At 46.6% G+C, this 21,709-nt stretch overlaps 1 protein-coding gene and 1 long non-coding RNA gene across 2 annotated transcripts in view; both read right to left on the reverse strand.

Annotated features, from left to right (window-relative positions):
- Positions 1-21,709, reverse strand: part of LOC148144660 (uncharacterized) — a 64,561-nt gene that overhangs the window by 23,199 nt on the left and 19,653 nt on the right. The window contains exon 2 of the mRNA XM_087975432.1: positions 19,898-20,897. Within this exon, the coding sequence (XP_087831558.1) occupies positions 19,898-20,527 (630 nt within the window). The 5' untranslated portion in view covers positions 20,528-20,897. The remainder of the gene's footprint in view (positions 1-19,897; positions 20,898-21,709) is intronic.
- LOC148144661 (uncharacterized) lies at positions 4,469-15,867 on the reverse strand. The gene is made up of 3 exons (XR_015751576.1): positions 15,554-15,867; positions 7,709-7,813; positions 4,469-4,836 (listed from the first exon to the last, which is right to left on the reverse strand). It is a non-coding gene; the product is annotated as an uncharacterized LOC148144661 (long non-coding RNA).

Below are 21,709 nucleotides of genomic sequence, written 5' to 3' on the forward strand. Positions count from 1 at the left end.
GGCGTTGAAAATGGTGGTAGGTCAGGCAGCATCTGAGGACCAGGAGAGTCGACATTTCGGTCCCGAGCACTTCATCAGGAATGATGTGTGGATGGACAAAGGGTCTGATTCGGTTCTATATAACTCTAATCATCTTCAGTGAGAGCAGAAGTGTGATTGTGAAGGCTGGAGTTTCAGAGCAGCTTTCAAAGATGCTTTGCCCTTAATGTGGATAGACAAAGGGTCTGTTTCTGTGCTGTATGACTCCAATCATCTTCGGTGAGAGCAGAAGTGTTTCTGAGGAGTTTTCAAAGATGTTTTGCCCTTAATGGGAGTAGAAGGTACAATGAAATCTTGCATTTGTGAGACAGCAACTGAGTGAGTGAGTAAATCCGAGGTTTTGGTGCAAAGTGGGAATTCATTGCCCTGTGAGGATGAAACTCTACTTATTGAGTCATTTATGCTGGTGAATGAAACCAGGCTCAAGATTAGGAGGAGTAAATTTAGGACAGAGATGAGGAGGAACTGCTTTTCCTGGAGTGTAGTGTATCTGTGGAATTCTCTGCCCAAGGAAGCAGTAGAGGCAGTTTCATTAAGTATATTCAAGACATAATTGGATGGGTTTTTGCAATGATAGGGGAATTAAGGGTAGTTGGGACAATGCAGGGAGGAGGATCTCAGATGGTGAATAGATTAGCCATGATCTTAATTGGATTTTTGAACAAGAGGAAGGCATGAAAATGGTTTCAAGACCAGTTTAGAAGAGTTACAGAGCCAGAGAGCACAAACAGACCCTTCAATCCAACTAGACCATGCTGACTGTGTTCACAAACTAAACTAGTCCCACCTGCCCCATTCTCCCACTTTCTCCCCGTAACCTTTGATCCCCCTGATACTCAAGAACCTATCTGTCTCAGTTTTAAATATCCTCAGTGACCTGGCCTGCACAGCCTTCTGTGGAAATAGATTCCACAGATTCACCACTCTCTGGCTGAAGAAGTTTCTCCGTTCTAAAAGGTCTTCCCTTTACTCTCAGGCTGTGCCCTCTGGCCCAAGTCTGTCCTACCAATGGAAACATCTTTGCAATGTCCACTCTGTCCGGGCTGTGAAGATTATGTATGTTTCAATTAGACCCCCCCCCCTCCCTCCCCCCGAGTGTGGGCCTGTTAATCAGCATGAACCAGACCCTTCAGGATGAGGTACAGCAGAGATTAGAGTCAGCAAAGTGAGAATGGAGGGAGTGTGTGTGGGATGGAGATTTTCAGCTTCTAGGGAATGAGAGAGAAAAGTGAGTTCGCTATAAATTAGAATTGATCGGAGGGGCCAAAGAGTGGTAGATGGAATTTAATTTTGAGAAATGTGAGTTGTTGCATTTTGGTCAAGCAATCCAGGCAGGACTGACACAGTTAAGAGGAGTGTTGCAGAACAAAGAGTCCTTGGAGTGCAAGTTCCATAGTTCTCAGGTAGACAGGATAGCCTTTGTTGGTCAGAGCATTGAGTAGATTTGGGAGGTCATGTTGTGGCTGTCCAGGATGTTGGTTAAGCCACTTTTGGAATACTGCATTTAGTTCTGGTCTCCCTGCTGTAGGAAAGATGTTATGAAACTTGGAAAGGGGTCAGAAAAGAATAGGCCAGGGGCATTTTCCATGGAGCATCAGAGGCTGAGGGGTAAACTTATAGACCTTTGTAAGGGCCATGGATAGAGGGGAAACCCTAAGGTCTTTTCCCCAGGGTAGGGCAGTCCAAAACTAGAAGGCATATGTTTGAGGTGAGAGTGGAATGATTTAAGAGATTGCAGGGGCAACCACTTCAGAGGGTGGTGCATATATGGAATGAACTGCCAGAGGAAGTGAGGGAGGCTGGCACAATTACAACATTTAAAAGGCATGTGGATGTCTGTCTGTTCTCAGCTCTGCTGGATGTCTGTTGAAGTTCTGAAGCCCCCCCTCTACACCTTCTGGGACAAACAAACATTCAGTCAATCAAGCCCCAATCCACAATCTCCCAGCCAGTCAACAATCCAGGCACAGTGTAGTCACAGCAGGGAATCAGCTGCCCTGAGTGCAGGAAGGCCTTTACCCAGGCCTCTGCCCTGCTGAGGCATCGGTGGGTCCACACGGGGGAAGAGGCCCTTCAGCTGCCCCGAGTGCAGAAAGACATTCCGTGAATCCTCCAACCTGTTGAGGCACCAACGGGTCCACACAGGGGAAGAGGCCCTTCAGCTGCCCCGAGTACGGGAAGGCCTTTACCCAGGCTTCCTCCTTGCTGATCCACCAGCGGGTCCACACGGGGGAAGAGGCCGTTCCCCTACACAGTGTGAGGGCCTTTATCCAGGCCTCTGCCCTGCTGAGTCCACGCAGGGGAGAGGCCTTCAACTGCTTCTCCCACCTGCGGAGCCACCAGCGGGATCATGTGGCATTGCAGGGGGATTGAAAGAATGACGGCCGAGTGCCTTTATTAACTGGACTATCAACCCAGTTCCAGTGGCTCCCGAGTTCGATTCCCACCGCGACAGATGGTGGAATTCGAATTTGGTCAGAAATCTGGATTTCAGAATCTAACGGTGAAACCATTGTCGGTGGGGTGGGGGTGGAAGAAAACCCCCATCTGATTCACTCAGTTCTTTTTTAGGGAAGACTTGAGCAGTTATTAGAGCAGTCGTCCCAGCTGCATCCTTTACCTGGTCTGCCCTACACGTGACTCCAGCCCACAACAGTCTGGTGGACTCTACGCTGCTCATCCAACTTGATTGGAATACAGGTTGAAATTGCTGAGTGAGGCAATACTTCCTCCAGGTTAAGGCTGTACCGAGGATCCAGTTACAAAGGGACGACTCAGTGGTGACCAATAATGAAGAAAGTGAGGGGTTGCACATTGACCTTGAGCTATTTTTTAAAAATTGCTACTTTTTCTACGCCTTTCTGCTGGGAGTGTCTGAAGCTGTAACAAAGTTGGGTCACAATAAAGATTACCTGAACTTCACACTGAGCTCAGACTCTCACTGAGAGCTTTAAACTGCAACAGGTTTTTGTTTTAAAACTGCTCATTTTACATGTGAAAGTGAGAACTGCTGATGCTGGAGATCAGAGTCAAGATTAGAGTGGTGCTGGCAAAGCACTGCAGGTCAGGCAGCGTGCAAGGACCAGGGAAATTGCCAGAAACGTTGATGTTCCTCAGATGCTGCCTGACCTGCTGTGCTCATTTCTGACAGTCTCCTGTACTATGTTTCCAATGTTGTGTATCGGTTGCAGCAGTGAATGAGTAGCCAGTATTGTTAGAAATTGTAAAATTTTTAGGAGTGCAATGTCATCAGCATTGTAGTTTCCTGGCAGCACTGAGAAGTGTGTGCTTGGTTCACTAGACATGATGTGGAGGTGCCGGTTTTAGATTAGATTACATGACATTACAGTGTGGAAACAGGCCCTTCGGCCCAACAAGTCCACACCGACCCGCCGAAGCGCAACCCACCCATATCCCTACATTTACCCCTTACATAACACTAGGTAAGGGGTAATTCCCCTTACCGCCTGAGGCAGGAATTGAACCCGGGTCTCTGGCGCTGTGAGGCAGCAGTGCTAACCACTGTGCCACCGTGCCGCCCACGGTGCCGGTGTTGGACTGGGGTGGAAAAAGTTAAAACTCAACACCAGGTTATCGTCCAACTGGCTTATTTGGAAGCACGAGCTTCTTCATTGGGTGTTTGTGGAACAGGATCATAAGACACAACCACCTGATGAAAGAGCAGTGCTCCCAATGCTAGTGCTTACAAATGAGCCTGTTAGAGTATCACCTGGTATTGTGTGAAATTTAACTTCGCACACCTCAGTCCAACGGCAGCATCTCCAAATCAGGTACATAGTTCTTTGAAAGTTGCATCATTGGGACACAGGGTAGTGAAAGAGGCCAGTCAGGAGCCCTGGAGGACCGGAAGGTGACTGGTCCTCCTGCCAATCAGTGTCTGAATGCAGACGTTGGAACATGAGCTTCGGAAGCTGCTGCTGCTCTCTCTGAATGAAGATAGAGTTTGCTCCAGACTGCAACTTCCTTATTCTGTCAACCATCTGAGTGTATGGTACTCTCTTCACAACTCCTTTTCCATGTTTTTCATTCTGGGCTTCAATTTACGACTTGCAGCAACCGAAAGGAAAGGGAATGAACTCACGGAGTGGACAGAATCAGGAAAAGTTTGTTTATAAACAGAGTGGTTCACGTGTGGAGTGAATGTAAAGAGGAAGTGGTGGATGCACATTCAGATGCAACGTTTAAAAGACATTTGGATAAGTATATGAAGAGGCACGGTGCGGAGGGATATGGGCCAAACACTGGCAAGTGGCACTAGTTTAGTTGGAGAACATAGGCAGCATGGAATAGTTGGACTGAAGGGTCCGTTTCTGTGCTGTCTAACGTAACTATTCTGTCATGATCTTAAAACCATTTTCTTACCTTCAACGTGGATACTGTACCTGCATCCAACACATAAATTATTCAAAATAAAAAAAAAAACACCTCCTGCGTACAAAGAAATCCACACTTTATTGTTCAAAAATCAGATGAACTCAGCCTTGAATATATTCAATGACCCCCTAACTGCAGGAAGACATCCCCACTTCTAATCTCAGTTCAGCTTGCTAATATACCACTTGCCTTGCTGCACCTGTCTGACAACTGGCATTGACTGATGTAGAAGGATGCTGCTAATCAAAGCACTGATCACACGGTGGTCTGGTGTCAGCTCAGATTTCAGGCCCTGATTTCTCTGTCCTGTGTTGATGCTCCTGTTCCCACAGACTAAGATGTCGGTCTGTTCTCAGCTCTGCTGGATTTCTGTTAAAGCTTTGACCCCGCCTTTTATAACTTCTGGAACGATAAAATATTCAATCAAGACCCAACCCACAATCTCCCAGCCTGTAAACCATCCTGATACAAGGTGCAGTCATAGCAGGGAATCAAACAAGAAAAAATGAAACAAAAATCATAAATAGGTGCACGTGCTTAATGTTTGTTCATGAGGAAGTAAACCAGGAATAGGGGTCTCCCAGGAATCTTACAGTGCCCTACTTGAGGAATTCTGTCACCCTTACATCTATTAGTACCCAGCTATGAATTACAACAACATTTACACCAACAGGAATAAAGCATCTGTTATCAAATAGACAGAGATATACAGCACGGACATGGACTTTTTCTCTATCTCATGCACACATGATAGATCATCCATGGTGGGAGTTTGTCTTTGTAGCATGATGTTTGCAAATACATTCTACTTTGCTCAAAGACTGCACAATCTGCAGGCAGTCAATACATGTAATATATTGTAAATTCCACTTTGAAAATAGATAATGGGCCCACTTCCTTTTGGATGTGAGCATAAGTGGTATAGTAAGTAAGTTTGCTGATGACACCAAAATTGGAGGTGTAGTGGACAACGAAGGAGGTTACCTCAGATTACAATGGGATCTTGATCAGATGGGCCAATGGGCTGAGAAGTGGCAAGTGGAATCTAATTTAGGTAAATGTGAGGTGCTGCATTTTGGGAAAGCAAATCTTAGAAGGACTTGTACACTTAATGGTAAGGTCCGAGGGAGTGTTGCTGAACAAAAAGACCTTGGAGTGCAGGTTCACAGCTCTATGAAAGTGGAGTCGCAGGTCAATAGGATAGTGCAGATGGCATTTGGTATGCTTTCCTTTATTGGTCAGAGTATTGAGTACAGGAGTTGGGAGGTCATGTTACAGCTGTACAGTTGGAATATTGCATGCAATTCTGGTTTCCTTCCTATCAGAAAGCCCTATGCAATGTTTGTTTTTGTTTAGTGGGCGGCACGGTGGCACAGTGGTTAGCACTGCTGCCTCACAGCTCCAGAGACCTGGGTTCAATTCCCGCCTCAGGCGACTGACTGTGTGGAGTTTGCACGTTCTCCCCGTGTCTGCGTGGGTTTCCTCCGGGTGCTCTGGTTTCCTCCCACAGTCACAAAGATGTGCAGGTCAGGTGAATTGGCCATGCTAAATTGCCCGTAGTGTTAGGTAAAGGGTAAATGTAGGGGGTATGGGTGGGTTGCGCTTCGGCGGGGCGGTGTGGACTTGTTGGACCGAAGGGTCTGTTTCCACATTGTAAGTAATCTAATTAATGATTGCTGCAACCTATTCTAAAATATGAAAGACTTAACAATCCAGGTTTGTTCAATATATGAGTTCAGTGGCAGGGCACTGTAATGTTTTCCTATCAATTCTGTGCCATATGATCTTATTGTCCACAATCACCTGAAGAAGCAGTGCTCCGAAGCTCGTGTTTCCAAATAAACTGTCGGACTTAGCCTGGTGTTGTGAGATTTTTAACTTTGTCCAGGTTCAGATAGTGCCCAGGGATGTGCAGGTTAGGTGCATTAGTCAGGGGTAAATGTTGAGCAATAGGGGAATTGTGTGGGTGGGTTACCTTTCGGAGGATCGGTGTGTAGTCTTTGGGCCAGTTGGCCTGCTCCCACACTGTGGGGAGTCTCTGAAGGGGAAGGGATTTTTGTAAACTGTGCAAGGCAATGCAGGCGTAGTGTGGGGGCCTGCTGTTGGCCTTGCCCCGCCCTTTGCTCCTCTCCCCTGTTGTGGAGTTGTCTAAAAAACAGCTACTCTTTCTCTGCCCTTTTTGCTGGGGGAGGGGTGGGGGATCTGAAGCTGTAACCATGTTGGGACACAAAATAAAAGGTAACCAGAACGTACTGCTGGGCTCAGGCTCTCATCGAAAGCTCCAAGCGGTTTTTGTTTTAAAGCTGCTAATTTCTTGCAGCCTTCTGCACTAAGTTTCCAATATTGTGTATTAGATGGAGCAGTGAATGAGTAGCTGGTTTCGTTAGATACTATAAATTTTTCAGGAGTGCATCGTTTCATCGGCAGTTTACTGGCAGCACTGGGAAGTATGGGCTGTGTTCACTAGAAACGAGGTGGAGGTGCTGCTGTTGGACTAGGTTGGACACGGTTTAAAAATCACAACACCAGGTTATAGTCCAACAGGTTTATTTGGAAGCACCAGCTTCCGGAGTGCTGCTCCTTCATCGGGTAACTGTGGAGCAGGATCATAAGACACAGAGTTAAGAGCAAAAGATCAGTGTCATGCAACTGATGATATATTGACAAACGTAGATTGCTGTTAAATCTTTCATCTTTTAGAATGGGTTGCAGGTTTTAGTTCATTAATGTGTACATCGCAGTACTACTATTAAGTCATATTCTCAAGATCACTTTAAAAAACAGGTGACATCTCAGTCCAGACAATGCATGAAAGGTGTGAGAGTATCCCAATCTTAAATTGGACTGGTTCTATTTCCAAACTAGGAATTTTTAAAATATTACATGGATTGACTACCTGCATATTGTGCGTTTTGTGCAAAATTGAATATATCTGCAAATATAATTCTGCAAATGCATCACATTGTTATATGTATGTGTGCAGCATGAGAGTGTGTGTAAGAGAGTATGTGTGCACATGCTTGGTAAAGTGAGTGTGATGGAGGAGAAGCCTGTGAAAGGGTGTGTGTGTTGGGGGGGCATGTATGTGTGAATGTCTGAGAGAGAACATGTGTCCAGATAAAAGGTGAGGGGTTGCATTTTGCCAAAATAAGGAAGGGCAGGGCTTGTACAGAGGGATATGGTGGGGGGCGGGGGGGGGGGTTCAGATATATACTTCTTTGAAAGTTGCATCACTGGTTGGAAGGAAGCTTCAGAAGGCATTCAGCACACTTACCTTAATTGTTCACACCATTGAATAAAGGAGCTGGGACATAATGTTGAAGTTGTACAGGATGTTGGTGAAGCCACTTGTAGAGTACTGAGAACACTTCTGGTGGCCCTGTAATAGGAAGAATTCTATTAGAAAGGGTTCAGTAAAGATTTACCAGGATGTTGCCAGGACTGGAGGGTTTGAGTTGTAAGGAGAGGCTGAGACACTCTTCACTGGAGCACAGGAGGTTGAGGGGTGACCTCATTTGAGATTTATAAAATCATGATGGTTATAGGGAAGATGAACATCAAACACAGCGAGCAGCGTGCGCGGTTATGTCGAGTGACAGGGGAAGAAATTGTGGCATTTGGACACTTTAAATCCATCAGGAACAGCATCTCCATAGAGCACACTGCGCATGTCAGGTGAGGTGCCGGAAGACTGGAGGTTAGCTAACGTGGTGCAACTGTTTAAGAAGGGTGGTAAGGACAAGCCAGGGAACTTTCGACCAGTGAGCCTGACATCGGTGGCGGGCACGTTGTTGGAGGGAGTCCTGAGGGACAGGTGGTACATGTGTTTGGAAAGGCAAGGACTGATTAGGGATAGTCAACATGGCTTTTTGTGTGGGAAATCATGTCTCAAATTTTGAGTTTTTTGAGGAAGTAAAGAGGATTGAGGAGGGCAGAGCGGTAGATGTGATCCATATAGACTTCAGTAAGGCGTTCAACAAGGTTCCCCATGGGAGACTGATTAGCAAGATTAGATCTCATGGAATACAGGGAGAACTAGACATTTGGATACAGAACTGGCTGAAAGGTAGAAGACAGAGGGTGGTGATGGAGGGTTGTTTTTCAGACTGGAGGCCTGTGACCAGTGGAGTGCCAGAAGGATCGGTGCTGGGCCCTCTACATTTTGTCATTTACATTAATGATTTGGATGCGAGCATAAGAGGTACAGTTAGTAAGTTTGCAGATGATACCAAAATTGGAGGTGCAGTGGACAGTGAAGAGGGTTACCTCAGATTACAACAGGATCTTGACCAGATTGGCCAATGGGCTGAGAAGTGGCAGATGGAGTTTAATTCAGATAAATGTGAAGTGCTGCATTTTGGGAAAGCAAATCTTAGCAGGACTTTACACTTAATGGTAAGGTCCTAGGGAGTGTTGCTGAACGAAGACACCTCAGAGTGCAGGTTCATATCTCCTTGAAACTGGCGTCGCAGATAGATAGAACTGTAAAGGTGGTGTTTGGTATGCTTTCCTTTATTGGTCAGAGTATTGAGTACAGAAGTTGGGAGGTCATGTGGCGGTTGTACAGGACATTGGTTAGGCCACTGTTGCAATATTGTGTGCAATTCTGGTCTCCTTCCTATTGGAAAGATTTTGTGAAACTTGAAAGAGTTCAGAAAAGATTCACAAGGATGTTTCCAGGGTTGGAGGATTTGAGGGAAAAGGGAGAGGCTAAACAGGTTGGGGCTATTTTCCCTGGAGCGTCGGAAGCTGAGGTCTGCAAAGGGGCATGGATAGGATAGATAGACAAAGTCTTTTCCCTGGGGTGGGGGAGTCCAGAAGTCAAGGGTATAGATTTAGGGTGAGAGGGGAAATATATAAAAGAGACCTACTGGGAAACTTTTTCACACAGAAAGTGGTACGTGTATGGAATGAGCTGCCAGAGGAAGTGGTGGAGGCTGGTACAATTGTAACATTTAAGAGGCATTTGGATGGGTACATGAATAGGAAGGGTTTGGAGGGATATGGGCCAAATGCTGGCAGGTGGGACTAGATTTGGATGGGATATCTGGTCGGCATGGACGGGTTGGACCGAAGGGTCTGTTTCCATGCTGGTTCAACAAAAGGCATTCATGCTCTTCGCTGTCTGCAAAAATGGCGCAAATCCTTCTTCAAATGGACCAATGAGAAGCCAATTGTTGACTTGCAGCAACTGAAGAAAGTGAGTGAATCCAGGGAGGGGACAGAGTCGGGAAACGTTGGTCCAGGTCTGTATCTCAATTGGCAAACACATGGCAAATGCAGTCCCACAGTGTGAAGTTATAGCCTCAGTTATGAACAAATAACTGCTGAAAGGAGGTGCGTTGTTTAAATGGTGACATATTGGGATGTGGAGAAAGTGAGGACTGCAGATGCTGGAGATGACAGTTGAAAAGTGTGGCACTGGAAAAGCACAGCAGATCAGACAGCATCCGAGAAGCAGGAGAATCAACGTTTCAGGCATGAGCCCTTCCTCAGGAATGATGTGTGAATGTAAAAAGTGGCCTCAGCGTCCTTCCACACCAGTCACTGCCAGTTGTCAGACGGGTGCAGCAAGCAATCAGCAAGGCAAGTGGTATATTAGCAAGAGGAAATGAGTTCAGAAGTCTCTGCAGTTAGGGGGTCATTGAATATATTCAAGGCTGAGTTCGTCTGATTTTAGAACAAGAAAGAAGTGGATGTTTCTGGGGGAAGGCAAGTAAAATGATTTTAAGACCAGTACAGAACAGTTAAAGGGTCATACAGCACAGAAACAGACCCTTCAGCCCAACTAGTCCATACTGACTATATTCACAAACTAAACTAGTCCCACCTACCTGTTTGGCCCATATCCCCCTGAACCTTTCCTATTCATGTACTTATCCAAATGTCTTTTAAATGTTGTTACACAACCAGCATCCACTATTTCCTCTGGACATTTATTCCACACACAAACCACTCTGTTTACAAAAAAGGTGCTCATCTCTTATTAAAATCTTTCTCCTCTCACCTTAATTTGCGGCCTAATCTTGAAATGACACATGCCGTTCATCTTATCTATGCCCCTCATGGTTTTGGAAACCTCTATAAAGAGAACAAAGAACCCTACAGCACAGGAACAGGCCCTTCAGCCCTCCAAGGCTATGCTGATCGAGATTCTCTATCTAAACCTGCCGCCTATTTTCTAAGGATCTGTATCCCTTTGCTCCCTGCCGATTCATGTATCTGTCTAGATACATCTTAAATGACGCTATCGATCCCAACCCTACTGCCTCCACTGCATGAGGCACCCACCACCCTCTGCGTAAAGAACTTTCCATGTAGATCTCCCTCAAACCTTTCCCCTCTCACTTTGAACTCGTGACTCCTAGTAATTAAGTCTTCCCCTATGGGGGGAAAAAAAAATCTTCCTATCCACCCCTGTCTACGTGCCTGATGGTTTTATAGGCCTCAATCAAGACCCCTCCTCAACCTCCTTATTTCCAATGAAAATACTCCTAATCTACTCAACCTCTCCTCATAGTTAGCGCTCTCCATAACAGGCAACATCCTGGTGAACCTCCTCTGCACCCTCTCCAAAGCATCCACATCCTTTGGGAAATCTGGCGACCGGAATTGTACAGCAGTATTCCAAATGTGGCCGAACCAAAATCTTATATAACTTTAACATGACCTGCCAGCTCTTGTACTCAATACTCCGTCCGATGATGGAAAGCATGTTGTATGCTGCCTTAACCACACTACTGACAGACATTGCCATCTTCAGAGAACAATAGATCTGAACACCCAGATCTCTCTGTACATCACTTTCCCCCAGGACCTTCCCATTTAATGTATAGTTTGCTCTCGAATTGCACCTTCCAAAATGCATCACCTCACATTTGTCTGGATTAAACTCCATTTCTCTTCCCAACTCTCCAATCTATATTCTGCAGTATCATCTGACAGTCCCCTTCACTATCTGATATTCCATCAATCTGAATGTCATCTGCAAACTTCCTAATGAGGTACCCGACACCTTCACCTTTCAACCTCCTGTGCTCCAGTGAAAAAAGTCCCAGCCTAACCTTCAATCGGTGTGAATTCTGTCTGGGTCCCAATGTCGAGTCAGCCTGACATTTTGGATAGAAAAGCTCTGCATTTAAATTACATTCTTGAGAAAGTTACTGAAAACAGGTTCTGGGATTAACATACCAAAGAACAGAACCCCATTCTAAAAGATGGAAGATTTAATCTAAATTGTTTAATGTATCACATCTCCATGACACTGGACTCCTTTGGCTATAAATTCTATGATCATGATCTTATTCTCCACAACCACCTGATAAAAGAGCAGAACTCCAAAAGCTAGTGCTTTCATGTTATGGCAGTAGCGGGAGGTGTGGGCTGTATTCACGAGAAACAATGAAGCAGTTGGATACCACACATTTCAGGGGGAAGGGTGTATTACATGACCTCCCAACTCCTATACTGAATGCTCTGAGCAATGAAGGAAAGCAAACCAAACGCCTTCTTCACTATTCTATTCACCTAAGACTCCACTTTCAAGGAACTATGAACCTGCACTCCAAGGTCTCTTTATTTTGCAACATTCCCCTAACTGCATCAGTCCTGCCTGGATTGCTTGACCAAAATGCAAACCTCAGACTTCTCTAAATTAAACTCCAACTGACACTCCTCGGCTCATCAGCCGATCCCAAAAATTCTAATTTATAGTGAACTCTCTTTCCTCTATTATTCCCTAGAAGCGGAAAATCTCCATCCCACACTCTCTCCGTCCGTTTTCACTTTGTTGAAAGTGGAAGAATAGGATTGAGAAACTGATCAGCGATGACTGAATGGAATGAGCAGACCTGGTGGTCTAATTTCTGCTCCTATGTCTTGTGGTCTCTTGCTGTCCTGGACACCGTGAGAGAGAATTGGGACCAGCATTGAACCGATCATGACTGGATATGGATCTACCTGCATCTAGGTGGATGGGCTGGGACTTTTTTCACTGGAGCATAGGAGGTGGAGATGTGACCTTATCAAGGTTTATAAAATCATGAGGGGAGAGATGAGGTGAATGACAGGTGTCCTTCCCCGAGGCTGGGGGTTTCAAGATGAGGGAGCAAATTTTGAATGTGAGAGGAGAAAGAGATTTTTAAAAGACTTGAAGGGCACAATATTTTTTATATACAGAGTGTGGTTCAGAGGAAGTGGTGGGTGCAGGTACAGTTACAAGGTTTAAAAGACATTTGGATAATTACATGATTAGGAAATGTTCAGAAGGGTATGGGACAAAATACTGGCAGGTGGGACTGGTTTAGCTGGTGAACATAGTCAGCATGGACTAGTTGGACTGAAGGGTCTGTTTCTGTGCTTGTATGGTTCTGTAACTCGGTTCTGTACTTGTCTCAAGACCATTTTCTTGCCTTCCCCATAAACATCCACATAAAAATCAGATGAACTCAGCCTTGAATATATTCAATGACCTGAAAATGTGTTGCTGGAACAGCGCAGCAGGTCAGGCAGCATCCAGGGAACAGGAGAATCGACGTTTCAGGCATAAGCCCTTCTTTAGGAATCAAACGTCAATTCTCCTGTTCCCTGGATGCTGCCTGACCTGCTGCGCTGTTCCAGCAACACATTTTCAGCTCTGATCTCCAGCATCGGCAGACCTCACTATCTCCTCGAATATTCAATGACCCCCCAACTGCAGGAAGACATCCCCGCTTCTGAACTTAATTCCTCTTGCTAATACACCACTTGCCTTGCTCATTGCCTGCTGCACCTGTCTGACAACTGGCACAGAAGGACACTGATGCCCCTCTGAACATCCACGCATCACTCTTGATGAAAGGCTTGCGCCCAAAACCTCGACTGTCCTACTGCTCGGATGCTGCTTGACCTACTGCGCTTTTCCAGCACCACACTTTTTGACTCTAATCTCCAGCATTTCCAATCCTCACTTTCTCCACATCCCAATATATCACCACTTAAACAATATACCTTTCTACTTTTTTTCACAGCAAAGGCTGTAACTTTACGTTGGGGTACTGTATTTGCCAACTGTGGCGTTCTCTACGTCGGGGAGCACGAGCATAAACTTGGGGAACGGTTCGCCGAGCATCGCAGCAAGGTCTGCAAAGGCCGACCGGACCTCCCAGTCACCACCCATTTTCATTCCCCTTCCCACTCCCTTTCTGACATGACCATTTTTGGCCCCATCCATTGCCGCAACAAACCAAAGTGCAAATTGGAGGAACAACATCTCATCTTCCACCTGAGCAGTCCACAGCCCGAAGGACTCAACAGTGAGTTCTCCAATTTCAAATAACCTCCCTTCCGAGCCCCTGCCCCTCCACCTCCACCTCCCTGCCACCAACTAGGTTCCTTCCTCGCATTCACCAACCAGGTCGTACCCTCTACCTATTTACACCTATCCCCACTTCATCACCCTGCCCTCAGCATACCCTTGTTCTGCAGCTCTCCCTATACTCACCCCCAGTCCTGAACAAGGGTTACACTCGAAACGTCGACTTCTCCACCTCCTGATACTGCCTGGCTTGCTGCATTCTTCCAGACTCCTGCTTGTCTGTTTTGCCAATTGAGACACAGGCATGGACTAACTTTTCCAGAGTCTATCCCCTCGCTGGATTCATTCCCATTCCTTTCAGTTGCTCCAAGTCAACAATTGAACCCCAGAATGAAACGTAAATGGAAAAGAGGGTGAGAAAAGAGAGTGCTGTACTCACAGATGTTGGACAGAGGAAGGAAATTGCAGTCTGAGGTGAAGCTCAATCTTCATTCAGTGTGAGAGGAGGAGCAGGACCTTAAGAAGCTCATGGTCCACCTTCCGCATTCAGACAATAGGGGAGCTCCAATTGGCATGAGGACAACTCTCCTTCTGGTCCTCCAGTGCTCCTTATTTGTCCATCAAAAGTAAGTCTCGCCCCTTTTCTGCCGACAGCGAGGAACATGCCCAATGTTTTGGTGACACCGGCAAACATGTGCCCTGCTTGTTGACACTGAGGAGTGTACACAATATGCTCTGTAGCAATGCTGACGTTTTTGACAAATTTTAAGTGTCCATATGCCTCAGAGAACAAAAAGGATTAGAGCCATAATTTGTTTTACACTATGTGCCTCGATATTTTATTGCTTTTGCATTTGTCTGGCTGCTCAATGTTTTTATGTCTTTTCCTCAGTGTTGGGGTGAAGTTCACAACTAGAGGGCATAGGTTTAGGGCGAGAGCAGAAAGATATAAAAGGTACCTAAGGGGCAACGTTTCCATGCAGAGGGTGGTGCTTGTATGGAATGAACTGCCAGAGGAAGTAGTGGAAGCCGGTATAATTACAGCATTTAAAAGGCATCTGGATGGGTCTATGAATAGGAAGGGTTTAGAGGGATATGAGCCAAGTGCTGACAAATGTGACTAGATTAATTTAGGATTTTTAGCTGGCATGGACAGGTTGGACCAAATGGGGTGTTTCCGTGCTGTACATCTCTATGACTCTAAATAATAAAAAGTATATTTTCCAAGTAACAAACTATACCCAGTTAAAAATCACACAACGCCAGGTTATAGTCCAACAGGTTTAATTGGAAGCACACGAGCTTTCGGAGCGATGCTACTTCATCAGCTGATTAAACCTGTTGGACTATAACCTGGTGTTGTGTGATTTCTAACTTTGCACATCCCTGTCCAACACTGGCATCTCCAAATCATAACTATACCCATATTAACAAGGTTTAGTACACCACACACTTGACCAACCATTCTCAACAGATCCTGCCCCTTCAATGCCTGAGGAACATATACATGCTGGTGCATAATCTCCTTCACTAGTATTTACACACTACCCTCAGCAATTGCACAAGTAACAGCAAAGGGCAAACAGCACAAGGATTAAACACACAGTGAGGGGCAAACAGCACAAGGATTAAACACACAGCGAGGGGCAAACAGCACAAGGATTAAACACACAGTGAGGGGCAAACAGCACAAGGATTAAACACACAGTGAGGGGGAAACAGCACAAGCGCCAGTAAAAGCAGATGGAAAGTGAGTGTAAAATGTCACTATGACAGGACAGGCCCCACATTCCTTCCCCTCCGTCCCCCCACAACCTGCCTCACCTTTCACCTCCCGGACCCAGTACCTTCCAGGTGGCCCCATAGTTGACACAGAGGCCGCCCCACGACCAGGAGAACTCCACCACCCAGGCGGCCGACGAGTTCCCAAGCAGGCCCTTAACCTCATCCGCCTCCAGAATGCTCACCGGCTCCTGCCTGCTGTACAGCCGGCCGGTGTGGCCGTGACACAGCAGCTGCGCCAGGAAGGCGGCGGTGCCCAGTGACGGGTGTCTGCCCCGGGCCGCACGGCGCCATTTTCCTAACGGCCGCCCTCCCGCCGCTTCCCCGCTCGAGCGACTTCTCCTCCCAACCGCCTTCGCCCCCGCGTGACGTCTGCACGGGGGGATGGGCGGGGCCGGGGGAGCCTCACCGTCACCAAGCAACAGCCACCTCGCGCTACAACTGCTCATTCACAAAAACAAACTCTCCTGTCTCGCTCTGCAGCTGCATGGGGAACACTGCCACGTTTCCAGGAGCCCTGTCCACATTGGGAAAGCTCACGGCTCAATTTAAACAGATATTCCGACATCTAACGGAACGGTGTCATATCTAAAGGGGGCAATCTGCATTTTAAAAGGGACGTGGACATTTTAACGGGTATTTCTGCAAATAAAGAGGTTTAAATGGACGAGATTACATTTCAAATCGGTGTGGGCACATTCAAAGGGATATCTTCATATGTAAAATGACGCAGTTATATCTAAATGAATCTACATTTCGAAGAGACGTTGCCCTATTTATAAGTAGAGACAATAGGTGTGAATTCTGTCTGTGTCCCAATGTTGAGTCAGACTGACATTTTTTTTAGAAAAGCTCTGCATTTAAATTACATTCTTGAGAAGGTAAGTTATAGATTCGGGTGGTAGGTTAGGGAGGATTGGTCGTGCTAAGTTACCCATAGTGACCAGGGATGTACAGGTTAGGGTGGCTTGGCCATGGGAAATACACAGTAAGGGGTTGGGTATGGGTGGGATACTGTTCAGAGGGCCAGAGCGGAATCGATGGGCTGAATGGCCCGCTTCCACATTGTCGGAATTCGATGACCCTCCCCACCAAAGGAGCATTTTATCTGCATCTATCCTGTCAAGCCCCTTTCAGAATTCTACCAGTTTCAATAAAGGTATACAGCACAGAAACAGACACTTCGGTCCAATTCGTCCATGCCGACCAGGATTCCAAACTAAACCAGTCCCACTTGCCTGCATTTGGCCCATATCCCTCTAACCTTTCCATTCACGTACCCATCCAAATGCTGTTTCAATGTTGTCACTGTACCTGCATCTACCACATCCTCAGCAAGTTAATTCCACGTGGAAATCACCCTCTTTCAAAATGTTGCCCCTCCGGTTCCTTTTAAATCTCTCTCCTCACATTAAAAAAAAATGCCCCCTAGTTTTGAGCTCACCGACGCTAAGCAAGAGCCCTTTGTTATTCACCTTACCTCCAATCCTCATGATTTTATCAATCTCAATGAGGTCACCCTCCCCCCCCAACTTCCTGTGCTCCAGTGAATAAAGTCCCAGCCTCTCCTTATAACCTCAAACCCTCCAGTCCTTACAACATCCTGGTAAATCTTTATTAAACCCTCTCTCATAGTATTCTTCCTACTACAGGGCCAACAGAACTGTACTGAGTACTCTAAAAGTGTTACATATTAATGAACCAAAGCCCACACCCATTCTAAGAGATGAAGACTATCTAAGTTTGTTCAATATATTCTATCAGTTGCATGACACTGATGTTTTGATATAAGTTCTGTGTCTTATGATGCTGTTCCATGAGGCTTATGTGTTGATGAAGCAAGATGGAACAGATGAGGCGATGGAGAATTACAAATCACGTAGGAAGGATTTAAAGAGAGAGTTAAGAAGAGCAAAGAGGACAGGAGCAGCCTTTAGCAAATAGAATACAGGAAATCGCTCAAGCTTTCTATAGATATGTGAGGAATAATAGGATGATTAGGGTAGGAATAGGGCCAGTCAAAGCCAGAAGTGAGAAGTTGAGCATGGACCCTGTATCGGTGTTCACTCAGGAAAAGAATGAGGTACGAGATATTAGACTCGAAAGGATCGAGGTTAGTTACACACAGGTGTTATCAATTTGAGAAGGAGTGAAAGTAGACAAGTCCCCTGGGCTGGATGGGATTTATCCGAGGATTCTCTGGGAAGCTAGGGAGGAGATAGCAGAGCCTTTGGCTTTGATATTTGAGTCGGTTATTGTCTATGGGTTTAGTACCCGAGGACTGGAGGATTGCAAATATTGTGCCCTTGTTCAAGTAGGGCAGCAGAGATGACCCAGGTAATTATAGACCAGTGAGCCTTACATCTATTGTAGAAAAGATTTTGGAAAGGATTATAAGAGAAGATTTAAAATCATCTAGTAAGCAACAATTTGATTTCAGATAGTCAACATGGTTTCGTGGAGGGCAGGTCGCGTCTCACAAATCTGATTGAGTTCTTTGAGGAGGTGACCAAGCATGTAGATGAGGGTCGGGCAGTTGATGTGGTATACTTGGACTTCAGTAAAGCCTTTGATAAGGTTCCACATGGTAGGCTGATGGAGAAAATGCAGAGGCATTGAATTGAGGGTGATTTAGCAGTTTGGATTAGAAACTGGAAGAAGGCAGCGAGTGGTGGTTGATGGAAAATATTAAGTCTGGAATCCAATTACTAGTTTCGGGACCACTGCTGTTTGTCATTTTTATAACTGACTTAGACACAGGCATAGGTGGATGGATTAGTAAATTTGCAGACGACACTAAAGTCGGTGGAGTACTGGACAGTTTGGAAGAATGTTACAGGTTGCAGGGGGAAATTTGGATAAACTGCAGAATTGGGCCGAGGTGTGGCAAATGGAGTTCAATGCAGCTAAATGTGAGGTGATGCACTTTGGGAAGAATAACAGGATGGCAGACTACTTGGTCAATGTAAAGATTCTTGGTAGTGTGGATGTGCAGAGGGATCTTGGAGTCCATGTGCGTAGATCCCTGAAAGTTGCCACCCAGGTGGATAGTGCTGTGAAGAAGGCATACGGTGTGTTAGGTTTCATTGGTAGAGGGATCGAGTTCCGGAACCGCAATATCATGCTGCAACAATACAAAACGCTGGTGCAGCCACACTTGGAATATTGTGTACAGTTCTGGTCACCCAATTACAGAAAGGATGTGGAAGCATTGGAAAAGCAGAGGAGATTTACCAGGATGTTGCCTGGTCTGGAGGGAAGGTCTTATGAGGAAAGGCTGAGAGACTTGGGCCTTTTCTCATTGGAAAGACGGCGGCTAAGGGGGGATTTGATAGAGACATACAAGATGATCAGAGGATTAGATAGGGTAGACAGAGAAAGACGTTTTCTTAGGATGATCACGTCAGCGTGTACGAGGGGGCATAACTACAAATTGAGGGGGGATAGCTTTAAGACAGATGTCAGAGACAAGTTCTTTACACAGAGTGGTAAGGGAGCGGAATGCCCTACCTGCTAAGGTAGTCAACTCAGCCACATTAGGGAGATTTAAACAATCCTTACATAAGTGCATGGATAATTTTGGGATAGTACAGGGGGACAAGAATAGTTCACAGGTCGACGCAACATCGAGGGCTGAAGGGCCTGTTCTGCGCTGGATTGTTCTATGTTCTTTGTTCTAAACTTAGTGCAGGAGGCTGAAAGAAATGAGCAGCTTTAAAACAAAAACTTCTTGGAGCTCAAAGCTTTCAATGGGAGTCTGAGCCCGGTGGTAAGTTCAGGTAATCTTTATTGCAACCCAACTTTGTTACAGCTTCAGATCCCCCCAGCAAAAAGACAGAGAAAAAAGTAGTTGCTTTTTGAACAGCTCAAGGTCAAAGTGCACACACCACACCTCCCCTTGTCCCACCCCCCCTCACTGTCTTTACTATTGGCCAGCAGCAAGTTGTCCCTTTGTAATTGGATCCTTGGTTCAGCCGTAACCTGGAGGAAGTATTGCCTCACTCAGCAATTTCAACCCATACCCTGTCTCCAAGTAAGTTTCTCCCCGCTCCTTTGCCAGGAAGGGGCAGTGTAGAGTCAACCAGACTGCTGTGGGTCTGGAGTCACGTGTAGGGCAGATCGGGTAAAGGATGCAGCTGGAACGACTGAGTGAATCCTTTCCCACAATGGCGGTTCCCTTCCCTAACAAGGGAGAGAGTGAATCAGATGGGGGCTTTCTCCCCCGCACCACCCCCTCCCTGAAACACTCTCATCGTTAGATTCCCAACTCCACATTTCTGACCGAATACCAATTCTGCCATCTGTCATGGGGGGATTCGAACCCGGGAGTCCCCGGAACTGGGTTGATGGTCCAATCGATAATGGCACTCAGCTGTCACTCCTTCAATCCCCCTGCGATGGCACGTGAACTCGCTGGTGGCTCCGCAGGTGGGAGGAGCGGGTGAAGCCCTTGCCGCACTGAGAGCAGATGAACGGCCTCTCTCCTGTATGGATCCGCTGGTGGGTCAGCAGGTTGGAGGAATCGCTAAAGGCCTTCCCGCACTCGGGGCAGCTGAAGGGCCTCTCCCCTGTGTGGACCCGCTGGTGCCTCATCAAGGAGGAGACGTGGGTAAAGGCCTTCCCGCACTCGGGGCAGCTAAAGGGCCTCTCCCCCGTGTGGACACGCCGGTGGCTCCGCAGGGTGGAGGAATAACTGAAGGCCTTCCCACACTCAAGGCAGCTGAAGGGCCTCTCCCCTGTGTGGACCCGCTGGTGGGTCAGCAGGTGGGAGGATGTGCTGAAGGCCTTCCCGCACTCTGGGCAGCTGAAGGGCCTCGCCCCCGTATGGTCCCGCTGGTGGGCCAGCAGGTGAGAGGAATGTCTGAAGGCCTTCCCGCAGTCGGTGCAAGGGAATGGCCTCTCCCCGGTGTGACTGCGCCGATGAGTCTCCAGGGCAGACGGGACACGGAAGCCTTTCCCACAGTGGCCACACTTCCACGGTTTCTCCACGGGATGGGATTCCTCAGGTTTCTCCATGGCCACAGCTTCAGCTGCACACAAACACGTGTAGAACTCATCCCTGCCGTGAATTCCCCTTTCAGGCTCCACAAATAGTGCGCTGCAACAGTGGGGTCTCTCGTCCAGTCCCACTGATGCTGAAAACGTCCTCAAACAGGAACCAAAAAGCGTTGATCCCTCTCACAGAAATCACAGTCAAAAATAGTTGCTGTTCCGATGGATTGAATGACTGTCAGAGATTGACATCAAAGTAAGGACTGCAGACACTGGAGAGTCAGTTGAAAAGCACAGCAGGTCAGGCAGCATCTGGGGAGCAGGAGAGTCAATGTTTCGGGCGTAAGCCCTTCATTCATTGATTTTGAAACTTCAGTCTTCAGATTTTCAAATACTGTGCAAAAAGGGATTACAAAAGGGATCATCAGTGCAGGGTAGAAATTCAGAAAAACCAATTCTACTTTCTGAGGAATATTCTTTTGTTGTTCCACAAAATTGAAAGCACCATCCCACTCTCTCTCCCCCTCTGTTCTCACTCCACTCTAACTAATTCCCCTGAAGGTGCTGATTCAGGATCTTACAGGGGCAGAAAAAGCAAAAACATCAAGACTGACATCTGTCTGAATTTTGGATAACTCCACCCGAAAGTTAATATCTTTCACTACGCTGGGATCCTGCTGAGAGTGAGCAGGTCTGATTTTGGGAAGCAAAAACAAAAGTGTCAATTCAGGGTGAACCTGCAATGCAGCTTCTTGAGGAAGGACCAGACACGAAATGGTTAATGACCCCGGGAAGGTGGGAGCAAAATGAGACATCAAGGTATCAACACTGACACACTTCAGTCAAACTCTTCTCCTGCTTCCAGTCAGGAGAAAGTGAGGACTGCAGATGCTGGAGATCAGAGCTGAAAATGTGTTGCTGGAAAAACGCAGAAGGGCTCATGCCCGAAATGTCGATTCTCCTGCTCCTTGGATTCTGCCTGACCTGCTGCACCTTTCCAACAACACATTTTCAGCTGCTTCCAGTCAGGGCAAAACATGCTCTGAAAGTCCAGCCTTCACAACCACACTTCTGCGTTCACTGAAGACAATTAAAGTCACACAGCACGGAAACTGACCCATGGCCCAATCTGTCCGAGTTGGCTATCTGGTCAGCAAGGACGAGTTGGACCGAAGGGTCTGTTTCTGTGCTGTACATCTCTATGAC

Source organism: Chiloscyllium plagiosum, unplaced genomic scaffold (assembly GCF_037043375.1).
Source record: "Chiloscyllium plagiosum isolate Xiang-an unplaced genomic scaffold, Cpla_swu_hap1 HiC_scaffold_27, whole genome shotgun sequence".
Classification (NCBI taxonomy): Eukaryota; Metazoa; Chordata; class Chondrichthyes; order Orectolobiformes; family Hemiscylliidae; genus Chiloscyllium; species Chiloscyllium plagiosum.